The sequence below is a fragment of the Balaenoptera acutorostrata genome, chromosome 19 (assembly GCF_949987535.1).
Source record: "Balaenoptera acutorostrata chromosome 19, mBalAcu1.1, whole genome shotgun sequence".
Taxonomy (NCBI): domain Eukaryota; kingdom Metazoa; phylum Chordata; class Mammalia; order Artiodactyla; family Balaenopteridae; genus Balaenoptera; species Balaenoptera acutorostrata.
The window spans coordinates 17,625,172-17,646,907 of NC_080082.1; the positions used below are offsets into that span (position 1 = coordinate 17,625,172).

Genomic DNA, 21,736 nt, shown 5'->3' on the forward strand with positions numbered 1-21,736 from the left:
GAAAATGCATGTCAGAGCTTAATATACTCACATCACTCTCAGTAGCGTTCAGTCCATGAGTTGATAAGAAAGGGGGGTGGGAATTTGTTGAGGCAGCCTCAGGAATTCCTTTCCATTTTCCCAGGCAGTGTCAGAAGCAGATATATCACTTCCGTAGCATTTAAATCCTCATCAAATTTATATTCCACCAAATCTGAGTTTATGGAGTCTGAAACGCCAGGACCAAGCTTGGAAATCCTCTTTTTTGGTAAGCGCCAAAAGCTCGCCTGAAGCTTACACGTGGCTGAAGCTTACACGTGGCTGAATTTAAGCCAGTAGGAGCTGCCTACACCAGGTGTGGTTAATACTGAAAGCAGGGCGAGAACTGAAGGCTTACACATCCCTTTCTAGTTAATTTTCTTCAAACAATACCAAAAAAAGTTGCAGGTGCATTCTCTCCCAGCTCCACCCACAGTCGCTGCTGTTCAGAGTTCTTAAGGTATGAAATTGTGGCACCAATTTTTGGGAGAACGGTGGTGGTAAACTTCCTTGCTCTGGTACTCCTCCCCACGCCCTACACGTTGTTGCATAGATTTATCTATGTCTATATATTTTTAAATTATTCCAGCTTCACCACTTAGTATGTATGTACATTTGGGTAACTGCTTAAGGTTTCTGTGCTTGTTTTCCCATCCATAATATGAGGATACTAATTCTGTTTACCTCATAGGGTTGCTGTGACAATTGAAAAAGAATACAAAGCACTTAGAACAGTGCCTAGCATGTAGTTAGCACCCTTTACATGCTGTTATTGCAAAAGTAAAGCAGGTTCCTTCTAACAACTTTATTAACACAAAGAAGGCCCAAGAAAAAGTTCATCTTTCCCCTCTGCCTCTACCCTCTTGCCATCTCTTACTTACCTAAGGAAACTAGTAACGGTTTCATGTGATCATTCCACATCTTTTTTTCCCCTCATACCAATATACTGCAAATCTACCTACATATATGTAGTTTCTTTTTCTTTTTTTTTAATAAAAGTGGATTCACATTCACTCATTTTATCATTTAACGATATATCCTGGATATCTTTCAGGTTGACTGTGTGTAGCTAACTCATTCTTGTTAAGAGCATAATATTCTGTAGTATGTGTGTATTGTAATTTATTCAAATGTGCTCCAGAAATAGATAATTGGGGTTATATCTAATTTTTGCCAATGACTAGAATGGTTCAGTACACATCCTTGCTCTTCCATCCTGATGCTTTCAGTCTGTAGGACAGATTCCCCAAAGTTGGACAGCTAGATCAAAGATTTATGTGCCTTTAAAATGTTTAAAGATTCAGCCTGATTACTTTCCCCAAAGGCTGAGGCAACTCATATTCCCACCAGCAATGTGACAGTTTTCCTGAAATCTTAATTGACCTTGATGTTATTTGTCTTAAATTGTTTTGCCAATTGATCGGTAAATAATGATCTCATTTATTTATTTTTTTGCTGTACCACGTGGCGTGTGGGATCTTAGTTCCCTGACCAGAGATCGAACCCGTGCCCACTGCAGTGGAAGTGTGGAGTGTTAACCACTGGACCACCAAGGCAGTCCCATGATGCCTTATTTTAATTTGCTTTTCCTTGCAGGCCTGACAGAGCACCTTCTCATTTGTTTATTGTTGTTTGCAATTTCCTTCCCTGAATCATGTGTTCATATCCTTGACTTTTTCTTCTATTGCATTGTCTTTTCCTAATTATTTGTAGGCATTCTTTGGGATTTTAACTCTTTGTGATGAGTTCTGGATATCTTCTCCTGATTGTCTTTTGATTCTGCTTATGGGACCTTTTGTTAAATACAAATTTTTGATGTTTATGTGGCTTTATCTCTCAGGCTTTTCCTTCATGGTTTCTGAATCTCTAGTCTTTCTTAAAAAGTAGCCTCTGTCCAGAGGTTATACAAATTCTCCCTTTCATCCCATACTATTCTTTTTTTTTTTTAAGGTTTTTAAAATAACATTTATGTCTTAAAAGTTAACGTGTGCATAATAGGAAACCAAAAACCTTAGAAGCAAAAACCAAGTTATCCATAATCACAAATAGTTTACCGTTTGATGTGTCCTTCTAGGTCTCGTTTATGTAGGTAGCTACACAACTAAGCATCCATTTTTATGTAAATAAGACCATACAGTTATATATCATGCTTTTTCACACATCACGAATATCTACCATTTCAAAGTCCCAAAGCTATGAGTATTTTGACAACCAAGAATACACTACACCAACTCAGTCTGGAAGGGAAAAATGTAATCCTGCCTTACTTGGCAACAAAAATTTCATAAAAGACAAAAATGGCAACAGGCCTCTAGATAAAGATATTGGCAAGAGTTATGATTAAAATACTGCAGTCCCTTAATGTTCAATTAAAAATGAGACATAAAGCAACAGAGTGCACAAAGCATCCTATACTATTCTTTTTTTTTTGGTGGGTTGTTGTTTTCTTTTTCTTTTTTTTTTTGAATTTTTGAATTTTATTTTATTTACTTTTTTATACAGCAGGTTCTTATTAGTCATCAATTTTATCCACATCAGTGTATACATGTCAATCCCAATCGCCCAATTCATCACACCACCACCACCACCCACCGCCGCTTTCCCCCCTTGATGTCCATACGTTTGTTCTCTACATCCGTGTTTCAATTTCTGCCCTGAACACCGGTTCATCTGTACCATTTTTCTAGGTTCCACATATATGCGTTAATATACGATATTTGTTTTTCTCTTTCTGACTTACTTGACTCTGTATGACAGTCTCTAGATCCATCCACGTCTCAACAAATGACCCAATTTTGTTCCTTTTTATGGCTGAGTAATATTCCATTGTATATATGTACCACATCTTCTTTATCCATTCGTCTGTTGATGGGCATTTAGGTTGCTTCCATGACCTGGCTATTGTAAATGGTGCTGCAATGAACATTGGGGTACATGTGTCTTTCTGAATTATGGTTTTCTCTGGGTATATGCCCAGTAGTGGGATTGCTGGATCATATGGTAATTCTATTTTTAGTTTTTTAAGGAACCTCCATACTGTTCTCCATAGTGGCTGTTATCAATTTACATTCCCACCAACAGTGCAAGAGGTTTCCCTATCTCATACTATTCTAATAGTTTCATTTTTTAAAATGTAGATCTTTAATCTGCCAGCAAATTGTTGCTGTATGTGGTGTGTTAGTGGGATAGTTAAAACCCAAAACTTTAATACAATAGACACGCTGAAAAGCACACAAGTTCTAAGTGAATTTTCACAAATTGAACACACACTTGTGTAATCTGCACCCAGATCAAGAAACAGAATACGGCCAGCGCCCCAAAAGCCCATTTGTCCCCTTCCAGTCACTATCCCCTGATGGAGGGTAACTGCTATACTGACTTCTAACACCTTACATTAGTTTTCTAAGGGGATAATTTTATTTTCATGCAGATGGCTGCTTAAGTATGCCAACACCATTTATTAAATTAGCTACTGTTTTCCCAGTGAGTTAAAATGCCTCCTTTGATTGCTGGTACTTGTAAGGAGAAAATATAGTTTTTGATGCAGTGGATGGATTGCATAACCCAATCCATTATGGATCCCAGCTGGGCTCCCCTGTAGCCGGAGCTTTGCTGGTTGGTGACTGATTTTCTCCATGTGCCTTGTATGTGTCTAAATAGTTAGAAAAGCACTGATCCTACTGGCCCACTCAGAGAGGACATCCTTCAACTACGCCATGAAGGAGGCCACCGTAGAGGCTTTGAAGAGGAAAGGATGGGAGGTCACTGTGTCGGACCTATATGCCATGAACTTCAATCCCGTCATCTCCAGAAACAACATCACAGGTGGGAGCAGCTCTCCCCTTTAATTAGGTCTTTGTGGAACTTCTTGCCTGTGGGTTCTCTGGCCCCGCCTTGGCCCCTCTGGCGTCAGCCTCTCTTTTTCCTCTCTGCAGGTAAACTGGAGGACCCCGGGAACTCTCAGTATCCTGCCGAGTCTGTTCTAGCTTATAAAGAAGGCCTTCTGAGCCCAGATATTGTGGCCGAACAAAAGAAGCTGCAAGCCACAGACCTTGTGATTTTTCAGGTGTGGTTAAGACATCAAAAGGGGTGTTGGGACACTTGCGTTCTTTTTGTCCTAGACCTGGCACCTAATTAGCTATGTAATCTTAGGAAAGTTAACATCCACTTGACCGCATTCTCTGTAGAGAAGGGTGATTACTTCAAAGGCCCAGTATTACACAGATTTACAGATGTCGTGAATCCGGCTGTATTATTACTCTTTGAAAATATGACTGTGACGGTAGAGATGACATGTGAGCCTTGAGCTTTTTTTCCCCAGTATGTTTAATCTTTTTCTTCAGTTAGTTATTTCTTGTGGAATCACTCAAGTTTGCAATTCTCCCCCGCCCCTGTCTCCATAAGCATCCTGAAAATAGTTTGTGGAGCTGCTATCTGGAGGATTTGGACTCCATAGAAAGTTCAATTAATGAATCCCCCTGAAGGGTCACTGAAAACGAGATACCTGAATTGGGCAGAGAATGATATTCATGTCCCCGTGGATACCCTGCAGACAGTACATGGAGCCACTGCCACCAGTGGAGATGGAAAGCACTGCCTTCTTATTCTGTAAGAGAAAACTCATTACTTTCCACATCTCCTTGGTGACAGGAAGTTAATGAAACAGCCCCAGGGTAAAGAACACAAAGGTCCCCCTCCCATCTGCTGTTTATGTTACTTCATACATTGGCTCCTCTGAGCCTCACAGTATGACTCTACAGAAGTACCAGCCTGGAAGATGGTACACAGAGGGGCAGGCCCAGGATTCCATACTCCTGGGTGTGGCAAATCAGGTGAAGGTTGTCATGGTAACACAAAATCAGTGCTGACTGCTGGTGTCTAGGTGGAGTTATTTGTTGTTTTTTTATCTATCTCCCCACACTGCTAGGCATGTATCTAGGCTTGTAATCCAGGAGGTCTCAAAACGTTTCTTGTATAGTTTTGGGTGTCTGGAAAATGAAGACAGACTGACTTTTCTATTATGGACAATTTCAAACATACATAAAGAAGAGAAAATAGTAAAATGATGCATCCACCATCCAGCTTTAACTCTCAGTATCCCCTCACCCCTGTTTTTTCCTGGAGTATTTTAAAGAAAATCCTGAACATCATGTCAAAATATCTATAAAAATATCTATTAAAAATTTTGGGAGAGACATGCATCTCTCCCAAAGGGACCTGGAGCCTGATTTTGGTATCTAATTGTGCTCAAAACTCTGCCTCAGGACAGAATCTACCTAGAATCCAGGTGTTAGAAAAAGCAGAACCATCAACCTACCCGGAAAGGTCCCTTGTCATACACGGCAGCATACAAGTAAGCAAACTCCCCTATGAGCACTTGCTCAAACCAGCCTTTCAGGATGGCAGGGACTCCAAACCACTGCAGGGGGAACTGTGGGACAGAGGACAAAGAGGTCAGATGGGGAACACCCCCAAAATAGAAGACTTAGGGTGCTTAGCTGCTGCCCATGATGTCACCGAGGGGCAAACTTTCTTCAGGACCTGTCATCCCTTCTGGAGGAGTTAGCACATTCAAGAAAGAAAATTTTAAAGAAAAGAAAATTATTGTCCTTGGTCAGTCAACTTGACACTCCTGTTTCTGCCTAAAAATACAAATATTGGGTGGGTGTGAAGAAACCCACATGCAATAAGATTTGCTTCTATGAAATCACGTTTGGCAGCAAAGTCTGAACAGCAAGGATTGCAGGCAAAGTTGGCTTCAGTGTGTGGTGCCTAAATCAATATTTTCCCAAGAGCTTGCTTTTGTGGGTGTGCTTTCAAAAATATGAAACCTGTACCTTGTGCTCACGGATTTAAAATCCTATCATTTAGAATAAACAGAACCACTCACATATGCAAACAAATGATCAGTGTGACTTAAGTTCATCAGGGAATTGCCATGAGAAAGACCTATTGGGCCTCTTGTCCTGGTAAAAGCTAAGCAAGGACATACCAGTATTTCTTCTTCTCCTTGACTCACTTAAAGGCAATGACAACAGGAACATGCCCAGAGGTTAAAAAACAAAACTAGGACAGAGAAAAAATTTTTAAGACTTGATAGTTCTCTCTTTGAAGGGTGGTTGACCTACAGGAAAGGGGATAAGGAAGTAGAGTTTTAGGACACGACTGAGAATGAAACCTGTATTCTCACCCTGAATCTGCCAGTAATTTGCCTCATCAGTAAAAAGAGGGGCTTGAGTTACCTCTAGTAGCTTCTCACATTCTCACATTTATGACACTCCAATTGTGAGGGGCCAGATCTGCAGCTTTTAGGATAAATGTGCAGGTTGTTTAGGCAAGTAGATTTGGTCCCTTGTGAATGTTCTACAGTCAGGGCTGAAACAGAATTGGTTGGTTTGCCAGGTATTAAAAGTTTACTCTCTCAAGTTGTTCTTGGAGGGACTTCCTTGGTGGTGCAGTGGTTAAGACTCTGCGCTCCCAATGCAGGGGGCCTGGGTTCGATCTCTGGTCGGGGAACTAGATCCCACATGCATGCCACAACTAAGGGTGTGTATGCCGCAACTAAGGAGCCCGCCTGCTGCAACTAAGACCCAGCGAAACCAAATAAATAAATAAATATTAAAAAAAAGGGGCCACCTATAGGATTAGGGAATTAATATTAACATTGGAGAATAAATGGTAAGAATAATTTATTAAGACTTGTCTAGTAATGTGGGGAGGCAGAGAAATGCACATGTGCATGCCTTGGCAAGGGTCAGCTGCCAAGAAGCTGAAACTCACCCTTAGGTAATAGAACTTCGGGCACTTTTGGCAGAGAATGCCAGGCTGGCACAGTTTCAAGGTTTTCTTCATTCAAAGAAGAGCACAGCTGAATAGGTTAAAATAGGTAACAACTAGGTACAGAAAGCACAAGGTGAGAGGGTGGAGCTATGAACTAATTTTCCAGGGTGCCTCAGGCCTCCACATCAGGGTATTCTGTTGGGAAACCCAGATTAACTTTTGTTGTTTGTGTATGGTACAAGGTCTGTGGGGTTTGATCTGTGACTCACCTCTGTGCTTTGTGTATCCCCAGAGTGGCACTCTGCATTTCTGTGGCTTCCAAGTCTTGGAACCTCAACTGACAAATAGCATTGGGCACACTCCCGAGGATGTCCGAATTCAGATCCTGGAAGGATGGAAGAAACGCCAGGAGAATATTTGGGATGAGATGCCACTGTATTTTGCTCCAAGTAGCCTCTTTGACCTAAACTTCCAGGCAGGATTCTTAATGAAAAAGGAGGTACAGGATGAACAGAAAAATAAGAAATTTGGCCTTTCACTGGGCCATCACTTGGGCAAGTCCATCCCGACAGACAACCAGATCAAAGCCAGAAAATAAGATTCACAAGACTTGATTTCCTTCTAAAATATAGCCAAATCTAGATTTCTTTCTTGGGGTTCCTTGACTTGCTTTAGTTTTTAAGATTTGTGTTTTTCTTTTTCCACAAGGAATGGATAGAACAGACTATATTCATACATTTTTGTATAGTTTTGTTAAACATAACCGAATCTGTTTTTTTTTAAAAAATTTATTTATTTATTTATGGCTGCATTGGGTCTTCGTTGCTGCGTGTGGGCTTTCTCTAGTTGCAGCGAGTGGGGGCTACTCTTCGTTGCGGTGCACGGGCTTCTCATTGCAGTGGCTTCTCTTGTGCAGCACGGGCCCTAGGCGCGTGGGCTTCAGTAGTTGTGGCACGCGGGCTCAGTAGTTGTGGCATGTGGGCTCTAGAGCTCAGGCTTAGTAGTGGCACATGGGCTTAGTTGCTCCGCAGCACGTGGGATCTTCCCGGACCAGGGCTCGAACCCATGTCCCCTGCATTGGCAGGCGGATTCTTAACCACTACGCCACCAGGGAAGTCCCAAATGTAACCAACTGCTATCGTGGCAAAATCTGATTAGGCTCAAAAGGCCTCTCAGGCTTAGGACGTAAAGCCAGAGAGAAAGGTGTAGAAAGATCCCAGACAGTATTCTTTAAGGTCCTCTACACAATTTAATTCCTCTCTTTAGAGATACATTTTTAGGAATAAATCTGGCTAGAGAGCATCCAACTCCTCAATGATCTATTTTTCTTTTAATTACCTCTCTGTGGTTTATGGCAGAAGGGAATTGCTCAGAGAAAGAAATGACGAAATCTGTCTGACCTAAGGGACTTGTTTAGTAATTACTACTCTCTGCTTGTTTGTGATATATATTGGCTTTAATTACTACACAATGACTATTATGCCTAATATGAGTGTCATTCTCCTTCAGCTTTTGTTGTTTCTATACAGTGCACACAGACACCTTGAAATGAAAAGCTAAAAAAAACCTCTTTACTTCAATCTTCTAATTTAATGTCTGCAAATAAACCAACACCTCTAAACACTACATCTGCTACAATGAATGAATTCATGAAAGGAAACAGTACTCCCAGTACCTAAAAACAGCTTGCCACAAACAGTACTTTATTTCAGATCCATATAACTAACCTTCTGGAAGTTTTTCCTGTATCATTGCTAAACTAATGACTTGCCTTTTAAGGATGTGTTTTGGTTTCATGAATTTAGGGACAAAATTGTAAGCCTAGAGTTTCATTAACTTTGGTGAACAATTTTGGCGTAACATTCTAACTTCCTATTTAAATGATTGAGGTGCATCTCTACTCACTGTTGGTATAACTTAAGTAGAAAATGATGAAAGAACGCCCTCTTGTGGTGCATAGAAAGAAAACATGAGAAAATGATGCAAAGCAAGGTTGCATGAAACTGGGAACAGCCTCTTACCTGCCAAGGAAATGATGGTGTCAGGCTGGAGAACCTCATGTGCCAGATGCCAGCAGGCACTGGCTATTCTTTCCACAATATCCACAATGGCAGATGGCTAGGTGCTTCAGTTTGAAAACATCTGAAAATATTTACTGTTGCCTTCATCTTCACTGCAGTTTTATGTAAGTTTCTAAAAGTTCCAAATGAAATAAATAAAATCCATTTCTACAAAACAGACCCACACTCACTGGTTTCAGAGAAGCTAGTGACAGAGGCATTCAGGCAAAAGTGGAATCTACTGGGGAAGAAGCGATCAGAGGATTCAGTGATAAATTGTGGCCAGAAGCCTATATGGTGACTTGGCTTGACAGCTTGCCCAATAGGGCTGCTTCATTCTGAATGGCAAGGGAACCTACTAAGATTCTCTCAGAGAATTTAAAGGACATTTAAGGAGATCCAGGAAAGAGAGTGGTATAGAAATCAAGAAAAACACAGAATGCAATAAATAAATGCCAAGGAGCAATATTTATTCTGATTTGCCTGATTTATTCTGATTTATCTAATCAATGGGCCAGGCATTCTTCTAGGCACTGGGAATACAGCAGACAAAAAACCTAGCCTCATGAAGTTTGCATTCTAGTAAAGAATGATAGAAGAACAAATGTCAGTCAGGTGGTGATAAACGCTAGGAAGGAAGAGCAGGGTAAGAGGGTTAGAGATGGGATACGAGTTTTATACAGGGTGGTCAAGAAAGATCTCTCCTATAAGGTTATATTTGGGCAAAGCCCTGATAAAGTGAGAGAGTGATACATGTAGGTCCCTGAAGGAAGAGCATGCCAGGAGTGATGTGAGTGCAAACCCATGAGGCAGCAGCATGATCAATATGCTTTAGGGAGAGCAAGGAAGTTAGTGTGACTAAAGCACAGAAAGCAAGAGAGGGATAGGTCAGACACAAAGCTGGAATCAGACCACAAAGGGCATTACAAGCATTGTGAAATGTAGAGATAGGAAGTCACTAGAGGGTTTTGAGCAGAGGTGTAACATATGACTTATGTTTAAATCTGGCTGGGGGCTTCCCTGGTGGCGCAGTGGTTGAGAATCTGCCTGCCAATGCAGGGGACACGGGTTCGAGCCCTGGTCCGGGAAGATCCCACATGCCACGGAGCAACTGGGCCCGTGAGCCACAATTGCTGAGTCTGCGCGTCTGGAGCCTGTGCTCCGCAGCAAGAGAGGCCGCGATGGTGAGAGGCCCGCGCACCGCGATGAAGAGTGGTCCCCACTTGGCCGCAACTAGAGAAAGCCCTCGCACAGAAACGAGGACTCAACACAGTCATAAATAAATAAATAAATAAATAAAATAATGTGAATTTATTTAAAAAAAAAAATCTGGCTGGTATGTGAAGAATCAAGTATAAGGGGCAATGATAGAAGCAGGGAGAATTGTTGGGAAGCTGTTATGACAATCTAGGCAACAAATGCTTTGGATCAAAGTGATAGCAATAGATGTATTGAGAAGTGGTTGGATTCTGGAAGTATTTCAAAGGTCAGAGTAACAGGATTTGATGATGGATTGGATCAAGGTCAAAAAACCAACCAACCAACCCTCAAAGGTATTTTGGCTTAAACAATTGGAAGAACGGAGATTCCATTTGCTCAGATGGGGAAGAATCTGGAAAGAGTACTGGCAGCAGAAGTTGGGAGTGGGAAGGGGAGAATCAAAATTTCACTTCAGACATGTTATTTCTGAGATGCCTGTTAAGACTGTCAAGTAGATAGTTCGATAATAGGAACCTGGAGTTAAAGAAGTTATGGCTGGAGATATACATTTGGAAATTTTCAACACATAATCTATTAAAGCAATCTGACTGGATGAGCGCACCTAAAAATTTAGTTATGATAGAGAAGAGATCTGATGATTGACTTCTAGGGTTCTCCAATGTTAGTAGGTCAAGAAGATGAGAATGGAAAAGGCCAGTGAAACAGGAGAGATGAGTGCGGTGTCCTGAAAGCCAAGTGAAGAAAGTGTTTCAAAGAGTGTCATATACTGTTGATAAACTGAGTGAAACAGCCCTCAGAATTGACTTTTGGGTGGCCATTGGTGATGCTGATGAGCTATTTCAGTAGAGCAGGGTGATAAAACCTGATTGGAATGGGTTCAAGAGGATGAATGCAAGGAGAGAAAGTGGAAATAGTATGTATGGGGGATGTGTGGTCAAAGAAAATTGTTTGATATTTTTAAGAGATGAGGGACATTACAGAAAATTTATATACCAGTGGGTATGACTCAGAGAGAAAGGTTTTGATGCTGGAGAAAGAGGACAATTATATATGTATACGTATAACTGAATCACTTTGCTGTACACCTGAAACTAACACAACATAAAATCAACTATAATCCAATATAAAATAAAAATTAAATTAAAAATAAAAAAAAGAAAGAGGACAATTAAAGGAACAGGAGCATGTATTTGAAAAAGCAAAAGGATATGGATCCAGTGCACCAGAGGCAGAAGAGCAAAGTAGCAACAGGACTGGTACAATTATTAGGCACATAGCTCCTGTGTGCCAGGAACTAAGTAGTTTTACACTGATTAATTTACTTAATTCTTGTAACAACCCTAAGAGGATCATTCATTTTTCTTTCCACTTTATAAATAAAGAAATTGAGGAATGGAGAGGTTAAACAGTAGGTATAGGAGCCAGAACTTCACCCAAGCAGGCAAACTCAAGAGCCTATGCTTTTGGACTTCCCTGGCGGCGCAGTGGTTAAGAATCCGCCTGCCAATGCAGGGGACACGGGTTCGAGCCCTGGTCCAGGAAGATCCCACATGCCTCGGAACAACTAAGGCAGTGTGCCACAACTACTGAGCCTGCGCTCTAGAGCCCCCAAGCCACAACTACTGAGCCCATGCGCCCTAGAGCCCGCGTGCCTAGAGCCCGTGATCCGCAACAAGAGAAGCCACCACAATGAGAAGCCCGCGCACCACAATGAAGAGTAGCCCCCGCTCGCCGCAACTAGAGAAAGCCCGTGCGCAGCAACTTAGACCCAACGCAGCCATAAGTAAATAAATTTATTAAAAAAAAAAAAAGAGCCTATGCTTTAAATACTATACAGGCAGGGACAACGACAACATGAAATAGAGCACAAGAGTAGTAATCAATTGTCTTCCTGAGAGAAAGACCATTAAGTGTTGCTGTCGAGAAACTATAGCTGCTTTTATACTTCCAGAGTCCCTCTGTGTCCTGAGCAGGGATAAATGATGTTCGGTTCTTTTACAGGCCTAATTATATGGCTGCTGAGAATTGTCTGCTCCTCACAAGATAATACAGCAGGACTCTTACCAGCTTGGAGTAAAGCAGGACAGCTATCTCCCTCGTTCTGCACACTGTAACTTAAATTATGTAACCCAGGATTGCATCAGCCTTTCCGGCAGCCACTCATATGCAGTCCCATTTTCGGATCAGTCTTTTGCCCACATACGCTGTTTTTTGGACCCCAGTACTTTTGATATTTATACTTATTTAATTTCATTTGGTTATTTTTTAAAAAAAATAAATTTATTTATTTATTTATTTTTGGCTGCATTGGGTCTTCGTTGCTATGCACGAGCTTTCTCTAGTTGCGGTGAGCGGGGGCTACTCTTCATTGCGGTGCGCAGGCTTCTCGTTGCGGTGGCTTCTCTTGTTGCGGAGCACGGGCTCTAGGCGCGCGGGCTGCAGTAGTTGTGGCACGAGGGCTTAGCTGCTCCGCGGCATGTGGGATCTTCCCGGACCAGGGCTCGAACCCGTGTCCCCTGCATTGCAGGCGGATTCCTAACCACTGCTCCACCAGGGAAGCCCAATTTCATTTGGTTATTACTCCTTTCCAGTGCTGCTGAAGTCAATAAATGCCAAAAGACAACTTTTAAACATATTTAGAACAATGGCAGCATTGTTGTCACTTTAAACTCCTAAAGTGACAATTCATTTAGATATATATATTTGGATGTGTTAAAAAATTCAGTCACTTTCACAGAATCAACAGACACTGTCTATATTTGATAAGAAGGTATAAGCATACTGTTTAAAGCAGTGCTTCTGAAGCTTCAGTTATTTACATATCACATACATGATATTCATGTATCACCTGTATTAGTATTTATTTAGTATTTGTCTTTGACTCACATTTCCCCACAGTCTAGTAAGTAGACACATTATATATTTTTCTAATGTACATCCAAACCTTATATATATATGTTTAAAAATAATGTTTACCCATGTATCACCTGAAATCATTTTGGGTACCACTAGTGATATATGTACCACATTCTGATATATATAGATGTAAATTACTTACAGAAAAATAAAAAGAGATTGCCTCTGGATGTGGGACTGAGGGCTGGAGAGACTTGGTTTTCATCAAAAGTACCTCCATAATACAAGATTTGTCACCACACGTATATATTGTTTTACTAAACATGAAACATTTAAACTAAGTAAAACAAACAAAAATTCTATTACACTAAGTCACTTGGTACACCGCCTGGTACAATGTAACTATTCAAAAATATTTCTATATTTCATACCTTTTCCTACTGATTTTTTAAGTTCAATCACATACTCATGTCGCTCAAAACTGACATTCACGGATATGACTTCATTCATAAAATCTGAGGAAAAAAGACAGTTAACTACTACAAAATGAAAACTTTCAATGTTTTATTTTTGACTGCAGCTGTTTACAGAAATATAGTTGCAAGTATACAAATGTTCCAATAGAAGCAAAATATCTTTTTAATATTTAACAAGTTATCACAGATAGCTAAAAACATAGATGCAAATGAAATTCCCTCAGAGAATAAACTGAAAATATCTGGTGTCAGTGCTCTGAAATCCCAACTATGAAAGCCATATACACAAAAATGTAACCCTTACTTACATCATTGCAGGACAATGGAAGAAGGCAGTTCAGTGGTTGATCAGTGTGCTCAAGCAAATAAAATTAAATTAAAAAATTAAATGGCAGAATGGTAGCTAAACCACTTGAGAACAGGTTAATAACATAACTGTAGTATATTCATTAAAAGACTAAGTAAAAGAAATGAATGAAACCGTAAAAATTGTCAAAAAAAAGTAATAAATACTTGGAGCTTATCAATTCAGTGTAAGGGAACAAGGTGAGCAGATACATTCATTAGATCGAAGGAAATTAGCTCAGTATCACTGGAATCAGTTTGTCGCTATGAAAGTCATAAACACTTCCATGCAGGACAGTTCTTTATTGGACACAGTCTGATTCCAAAGCCACTCTCAAACATCTGAGATGTGTGTGTGTGTGTGTGTGTGTGTGTGTGTGTGTGTGTGTGTGTGTGCGCGCGCGCTGTCCTGAGGTTCGTTAGCTAAAATAATAATAATAATAATACAAACTATTTCAAATCAGGCAAGTTACTTCTGGAAAAAACAAAAAACAAAACAGGGTGATACGGTTAAACACAGAGCCTTTAAAGGAAATATTACAAGTTGGAGTTGAACAGAATTGTGGTATGGTATAATGCTTTGGATATACAAATACAGTATGCAATAAAGTGGGGAAGAGGGGAAGGGTAACAAGAAAGGAGGAATGTAGCTAGAGCATCTCCCAACAGCTTGCCTATGTATTTCCAGCACCAAAGTTTGCAGAGTAAGCCACTTGTATTTCCACCGCTAGTTTTAAGCAAAGACAGCAGTGGTGATTTTCATAAAGTGAGTATACAATTATTTTCATTTTGAAATGTTCACTATTCTTACATGAGTTTATTAATTGGTGATTTGTAAACACCAACAATTATGGAGGTATTGAATTATACAGGGAGATTAAAATGAATGAATAAATCTACTCATCTTATGGTTAGTTTACATTTAACAGGATGCATATAACTGGGAAGGGAGAAATGCTCAAATTAAATAATACAGTGTCTTGTTTAACATCTTGTCTGAAGCATAAGTTACAAGGATAGTTATATTTCTAGTGCATCAATTCTCATACAAAGCAAGCTATTTTAAAAGAAGATTTATCTATTAAAAAAAGAAATTAAATAAGGTGCTTTGTTGATCTGGCTAGCGATGTTGTTTAATAGCTCAGATACAAATGTAAATATAAGGAATGACAAATAATTTTGTTCTGAGAGTTGGTCTAGCTGGGCCAAAATTGTGGTCTGCTGGTAAAGTAAGAGGCAATGAAAAGAAAGCTTTTATTATCACTGCCCACAATGTATCCATTTTATGGATAAACAGGAGACTTTAGCACCCGTCAATTGTATTAGCTACTTAACTGTCATAATAGTTAAAATAAACACAGAACATTGCACCTATATATTTAAATCAGTCATTTAATGTAAACTTTTTAGTAAGTGGTATGAAAATGCCAAACTAAGTTAACTGAATTATCAATAACTAGGCTAATTGTGTATGTACATAAAATATACTGTATTTCTATAGGCAGTACTGAGAATAAATTATCATTGCCAATAAATGATTATAGATAACCAGGTTAAATTGAATTTACATTAAAAACAATGTATAACTGTGTCTGTGTGAGTGGGAAAAAAAAGCCCTTTCTAGATCTTACTGTATACAGTTTACACCAGTGGTTCTCAAACTTTAGCATGTATCAGAATCACCTGAAGGGCTTGTTAAAAAACAGATTGCTGAGTCCCACTCCAGAGTTTCTGATTCACTATGTCTGGGATAAGGCCCAAGATTTTGCATTTTTAACTAGTTCCCAGGTGATACGGATGTTGGCTGGTGGGCTGAGGACCACACTTTGAGAACCATTGGTTTATACATCCTATATATGTAGAAAACTATATACTATAATGCTATTAATATGAAACAAAAAATATAGGAAGAGGGCTGGTTTTAATTAACTCTCAAACATATAATTAGAAAGCTGAACATTTTAATGTTTCTAAAATGATTTTCTGAAGTGTAATAACTTCCCCTTATAGTCAGTTACATTTCAAAGTCTTAAGTCCTACTATACATTTTAGAGAATATTCCCATAACATACCAAGTTGGCTATCCAAAATAAAAAGGGACATAAATATTCTAAACAGTTAAGATATACTCATCAAGAAGGCATCATCACTATAGAGCATTCCTGACTTCTTTGGAATGTTTAAAGTGCATAATATCATTAGGGTATTGAGAATATTGCATAAAGGTTTGCAGTCTTTAGTGCCACTAACAGTCACGGAAATACTCACATGGGGAAAGCAGCTCTATCCCTAAGCTACTACTCTCCTGACCTGTTTGTTGCTGATGGCTCTTTCTTCAGGCACCACCACTATGGTAAGGAGCTGGAACATAGGCAAAATTAACAAAAAACAGAGGGATAGTCAATCCAACTGTATTTGGCTGCAAGGAATTATTTTAGTTCTGGAGGGACTCAGATACAACTTCATTTCCTTTGACATTACTTTTCATAGGCAGATTTCTAAAGTTCTGATGGACAAGAAGTACACTATAATGAATTATTTGACTCCGTATGGTTAGAAAAATTGACCTTACTAAGCTTTACCTAAACTATGTGTTAGTGATTTATTTTCACCCATCTTATAATAAAGATCAGAGAAGGTGCTTCAAACACTTCCTCTCTGAAATGTAACTATCCACATTTGTGTACATAGTCTCACATATAGTAAAATTTTCGATAGCATTCAGATAAGACCTATTATTAGTTGGTCAAGATGAAGACAAATTTAGCTAATTTCTATAAAGGCTAAATAGTATAATTTTGTGATCTTTTACTTAGCCTCCTTCGAAGAAACAATTCTAGTTATGTATCTTTTCTGTTCCTCTTATTCCAAAGGGCGTTAGAAAGTTATGAAGTTGTTTCTATTGTGATCAAGAATGGAGAAAAGAATGACTAAATAGAAAAAATGAAAGTTGAGACTATTAAAGTCATTTGCTATGTGTTTTTGGCAACAATGAAAAATGAAATTACAAGAAAGGGGCACTAACATGGTAAAAAGGCACTTTTCCATAAGCATTTAAGCTAGATATAAAATATTAATTTAAAAAAATTTCCTGAAAGAGAAAGTGGAGTAAAAATAGAATTTTATTAATAAATGAGGCTAGAACGACACGAAAACAAATGGGGATTAAAGAAGTAATTAGAGTACTGGGACAATTCACAAATGATATTCTAGGTATTATTCTGATATTTACTACAGTATGAACATTATCTTCATGATATAGCTCTAGTGACACAAATAAGCAGAGAAGAAAACCTTTTTTTAATACATGTTGTGAGATTCTAAAGCTGATGAACTATATACAGTCTCTCTCTCTCTCATTAAGGCTCTCCATATAACCAAAGGCATGCAGATATAATGTGGCTGTCTTGGTTAGGGATGAAGCCTGTGGTCATGAAGCAGAGTAAAGCTAAAAGGTCTCATATAATTTTCAATTAATTAGAAAAAAATCAACTGGAAAACAGATACTAGAACAGAAATTCTCACCAGAAAGATGAAACATTCTCAAATTACTCCTAGTGAATATTTATAAACCATGCTGAATTTGAGATTTTGATTATTAAAGCATTTAATTTCTGGTCTATAATTGTTGATGCATCTAAACAGATTTCACTTTTCCAAAATAAGCATCTATAATGGCTTAAATGGTCAAAAGGAATTATTATCTTAGTTCTGGAGGGACTCAAATATAACTTATTTTCTCATTCCCTTTGACACAATTTTTCCTCGGCAGATTAACTGAGGTTCTGATGGGCAAGAAATGCACTATAATGAAATTCCCAACTACAGCATATACAGTATTACAAAAAAAAGAAAGGAAGGAAGGTCCCTCATTAATACTGCTTCTATAATAAACAAAGCCCTTTAAAAACCTGTTCTAGGGAGACTGGCGAAAACAGATTTGCATTGGTTAGATAACAACATGATACTCTATTTGTAATTAGAGTAAGGTAACATGATAAAGCTCAGAAGCAAAATATGACTTCTAATTATTTTCTCCCATGTTGGTGTGGATATATAATGGAATGACAATAAGGAATAAAACACACACACACACACACACACACGCACACTCATGCAGACACACAGGTAAGCTCCAAGCATTAATGTGAGTTGCTAAAAGCAAGAACAATTGAATGTAACAATAAAAAGGAATAAAATGTGGTTTATAGTTTATTTAGGTCCTTCTGCCATAAGTAAATTTAATAAATTGTTGTTTCCAAGGCCTCTGTTGGCTCATGGAGTCTCTCCTATATGTAGATAGAACTTGTAACAGTAATCTTGAAACTGCATTATTAGCACAAGTATCAACCACTGACCACTAACTCTTCAATAAGAAGACGAACACTTTTTGTAACCAAATAGTATGTTCTGAATGCTATACTTAACATTGACCTTTTAGGGGTAAGGAACACTTAACAATGTAAAAAAAAAAAAATCCATCATTATTGAATAAGAATATGGTATCTTAGCACAGCCCTTGTACAAATAACCACAAAACTTATGAAAATAAAAATTGGGTTTTCTGCCTCCATCCAATCAAACCACTACAGTTCAGGTGTATGTTCTGTTCTAAACTTAGATATTATAAAAAAGAAAATTGGTCCCTGGTGACTTGGCATTGGCAATCAGCATTTTACAATGATAAACTTCTTGCTAAATAACAGAAGTCAGCACCCAAGCCAGACTTCTTGCCACCACTTTATCCATACAGCAGTGTTAACATTCTAACTGGAACTTGATGAACAAATAGACTTCCTGAGTCTCCTGTATAATCTCTTGGGAAAAAATTCAGAAAACTCAGAAATAAACTTACAGCATTTTATTTCTACTTCTTATTTTTATACCAGTGGATAAACTTACTGACATGAGTCAACCCTCTGCAGTTAAGAGTTTTACATTTTAAAACTGAAGCACTGGATTGTGTGGTCCTTCTCATACCCTGAACTATACTGGGTAAATTTTCCTGATGGGGTGGGGAGAGAGAGATATATTGAGGAAAATGCTTTTGGTTTAGAGAATTTATAAAGTAGCTCTGGATATTACAAGATGGGGAAAATGTTATTAAAATTCCAAACATGGGGTTTTTTTTAGTGTCTTTATAAATAAAAGGCATAGAATACAGAAAGCCAATTAATAATAACAATAACAACAATAATAAAATATTAAATATATAGTGAGCAAAGACTGAATGGCTCATTCTTGTGAAACTCCACTTGACACAACTGCCTGGATGGGTTTCCTTACTCTAACGTTTTGCTGAGTGAAAGATCCAGCGAACACACAGTGAGCTGCCTTTAGCCCACTAATCACATCAAGGAACCGCCTGATGGAATGGCCACAGATGAAAAGGTCATTTGTTTCAAAAGATACTTAAATACTCAATAGAGACATAACAAACCCCCCCCCCCCTCACTTTTATCAGACGCCACGTTGTGGTAGAACATCAGACAAACTCACAAATTTACCACAAAAATGTGTGGCAAAAAAAGAATAGTTTATATATATGTATATATATAAATTTCTATATTTATGCCAATGTACTCACTCAGTACAAATAGCAAAATAGTATACCATTTCCTAAATACAAAATATAGCTTTCCAAAAAAATGAAACACACATTAGATATAAACCATCCAAAACTTGAACGATTGAAAACTGTATTCAAAATTAAATGACCCAGAGTAGGTCTCTTTCTGAAAAGTTCCCTTCATATCGGCAAGAAGCCTGTACTACTGAAAACATAATTCAATGCCTCTCAATCAGAGAGAGAAAGAAAGGGTTGGGGGTGGAGGGAAGAATAAATGAGAACAAAGAGAAAAAACAAATTAAAGAAGAGCACAAAGAACCAAGGAAGACCATCACAAAAAGGGGGAAAAATCTGACTGTATAAACAAAACCAACACCACAATTCCACAAAGTTCAGCTAAATGTATTGGATAGAAAAAATAAAAATAAAAAACAGAATTGTAGCCTTCAACAAACAATTAACAGGTTATTTTTTGTACACTTAAAAAATAAATGAAACGGACAAGAATGCCAAAACATCTTATCTACATATAGAAGCCACACACAATTTGGCCTTAAACTGTATTAACAGCTTTCTACATGCCAGAAGGAGAGTAAGACATAAGCATGTGTCCAGACAACAGGTTGTAGAGAGAAGCAGGCATCCCATGGGTGGTGAGAACACCCAAATCTGTATAACTAATGCTACAACTGCAAGTTCTGGAGTGTGTTATTTTGCTCTCTATAGATGTAACACAAATTAATTCTTCATATTAAGTCAATGATATGACCCTGTAAAGCCTAAGGCTTGTGGGAACCATCAGATAAGTGACCACTTCAAACTGTAAAGCACTGAGGTGACAAGTGAGTTACACTCACTGCAGCTCAGGGAGAAGTGATGTTTCAAGAAATTTTAGTTTGTCTTTTTTTTTCAGATTAACATTTATACTGTTTCCTATTAGAGGGAAAAATTTGAAGACTTCAGAACAGCACCGTTCATGGAAAAAAAATGCATTGTTTCTTGTTTCTCAGGAGTCAGCTCCCTTCATTCCTGAAAGGATACCCCCCGGCATGTGCTGCAGGAGTTGCTGGGTTACCCCAGATCAAAGTGGTCTTTTCATTTAAGTTACTACAGGATCACAAAGCTAGTAGTATATTACTAATTGTCTAAAATAAAGTGAAGAAGAGGAGAAGAATAGTATCGCTGAACATAAAAAGGGAATACCAGTTCAAGACTGGGATAAGAAGAAAACAGACTTGAATTACTCTGTCAGTTTTAACTATTGTAGGAGGATATCAGAACATAATTTACCATATATTATCCCCTTCATTTTTAAATAGAGCAAGATGTTTATATTTTTCTACACACAGTTATGGCTAAAACCCTTAACAGAAACACAGAGAATTAACAACTCTCTGAAAAATAAAATCAATAGCATTCCAGCTGTTCCCAGTTTGTAAGTGTGTTGTCTGTGATAAAGAGTCCTCTTATCTGTGTAGAGCTCTTAATACAGCTTACCTGTCAGAATGTTACCCCTTCAGTTTCTCTATAAAAACTGAATAAAGATTGCTTCACTTTGGCCAATAGCTGTGCTTTTTATATTGAAAAATCACAGCCTAAGTTATGATTTGAACTTTCCTTTTTCAAAAGCCACTACTTGACTAAATGCAGGAAAGAAAATCTGAATGAAGAACAAAAGTAAACATGAAACATGAATTATTTTCTAATAGCAATAATAACTGAGTGATCCAGCTTATCAATTTAAACTGTATTTTTAAAGAAATAATGCCTAGGAAAATAGCAACAATTAATTCTGTCAGCTGGAAACTCAAATAGATTCTCAGTCATCACTGTTATTAGGAATATAAAATAAAAAGATGTTAACAATGGTGGTTAATCACTGCAATAGGCAGCATAGGTGTGCTCTTTTGCAGTCAGAGTAAAATCCATCCATTTATTCAATCACAGTTTTTCATATTTTGTTTTCTTTTTAAAGTAACAGTTCAATAATCCTCATGGAATCACAAGATCTCAGGGTATCTTGAAATCAGGATTTTCTTCATGGAATTTCTAAAAGAAAGAAGAAGTTTAATATAACTCAATAGGGAGGGAAAGCCTTTACAAAGTTCCCGTAGCCCTGAATGATCCCAAAGTATATTAAAGTACTACAAATGATACTTTATCATATTTATACTGTCAGACTTTTCAGATTCAATATTTATTTCCTGAGGAATAGAGATATGAGACATAATTATATCTGATATATAGTACATTCATCAGATGTTCTGTCATTCCAAGGAAAAGAAGCTTAGAGCCAGAAGGAATGCCCAGTATTAACAATATGATCTAAGCTATCATTCAGAGTAATTTATTTAGGGTAAAAAAGTACCATCTTGTGAGAAAGCCATATTTTAAAAGATCAGAGTCCTAAC

At 38.1% G+C, this 21,736-nt stretch overlaps 2 protein-coding genes across 9 annotated transcripts in view; one reads left to right on the forward strand and one right to left on the reverse strand.

The window, feature by feature from the left end:
* The first annotated feature begins 201 nt into the window (after window positions 1–201).
* On the forward strand, window positions 202–7,396 carry NQO1 (NAD(P)H quinone dehydrogenase 1). The gene is made up of 4 exons (XM_057534522.1): window positions 202–247; window positions 3,679–3,843; window positions 3,954–4,084; window positions 7,091–7,396. The coding sequence occupies exons 1-4, from the start codon at window positions 202–204 to the stop codon at window positions 7,394–7,396; spliced, it is 648 nt and encodes a 215-aa protein (XP_057390505.1).
* A 6,735-nt stretch (window positions 7,397–14,131) lies between these two features.
* The window catches only part of NFAT5 (nuclear factor of activated T cells 5), a 190,433-nt gene continuing 182,828 nt past the window's right edge, over window positions 14,132–21,736 (reverse strand). For all 8 annotated transcript variants that reach the window (XM_057533772.1, XM_057533771.1, XM_057533770.1 and 5 more), the window contains one exon: window positions 14,132–21,374. The gene's annotated coding sequence lies outside the window, so the exon portion shown is untranslated. The remainder of the gene's footprint in view (window positions 21,375–21,736) is intronic.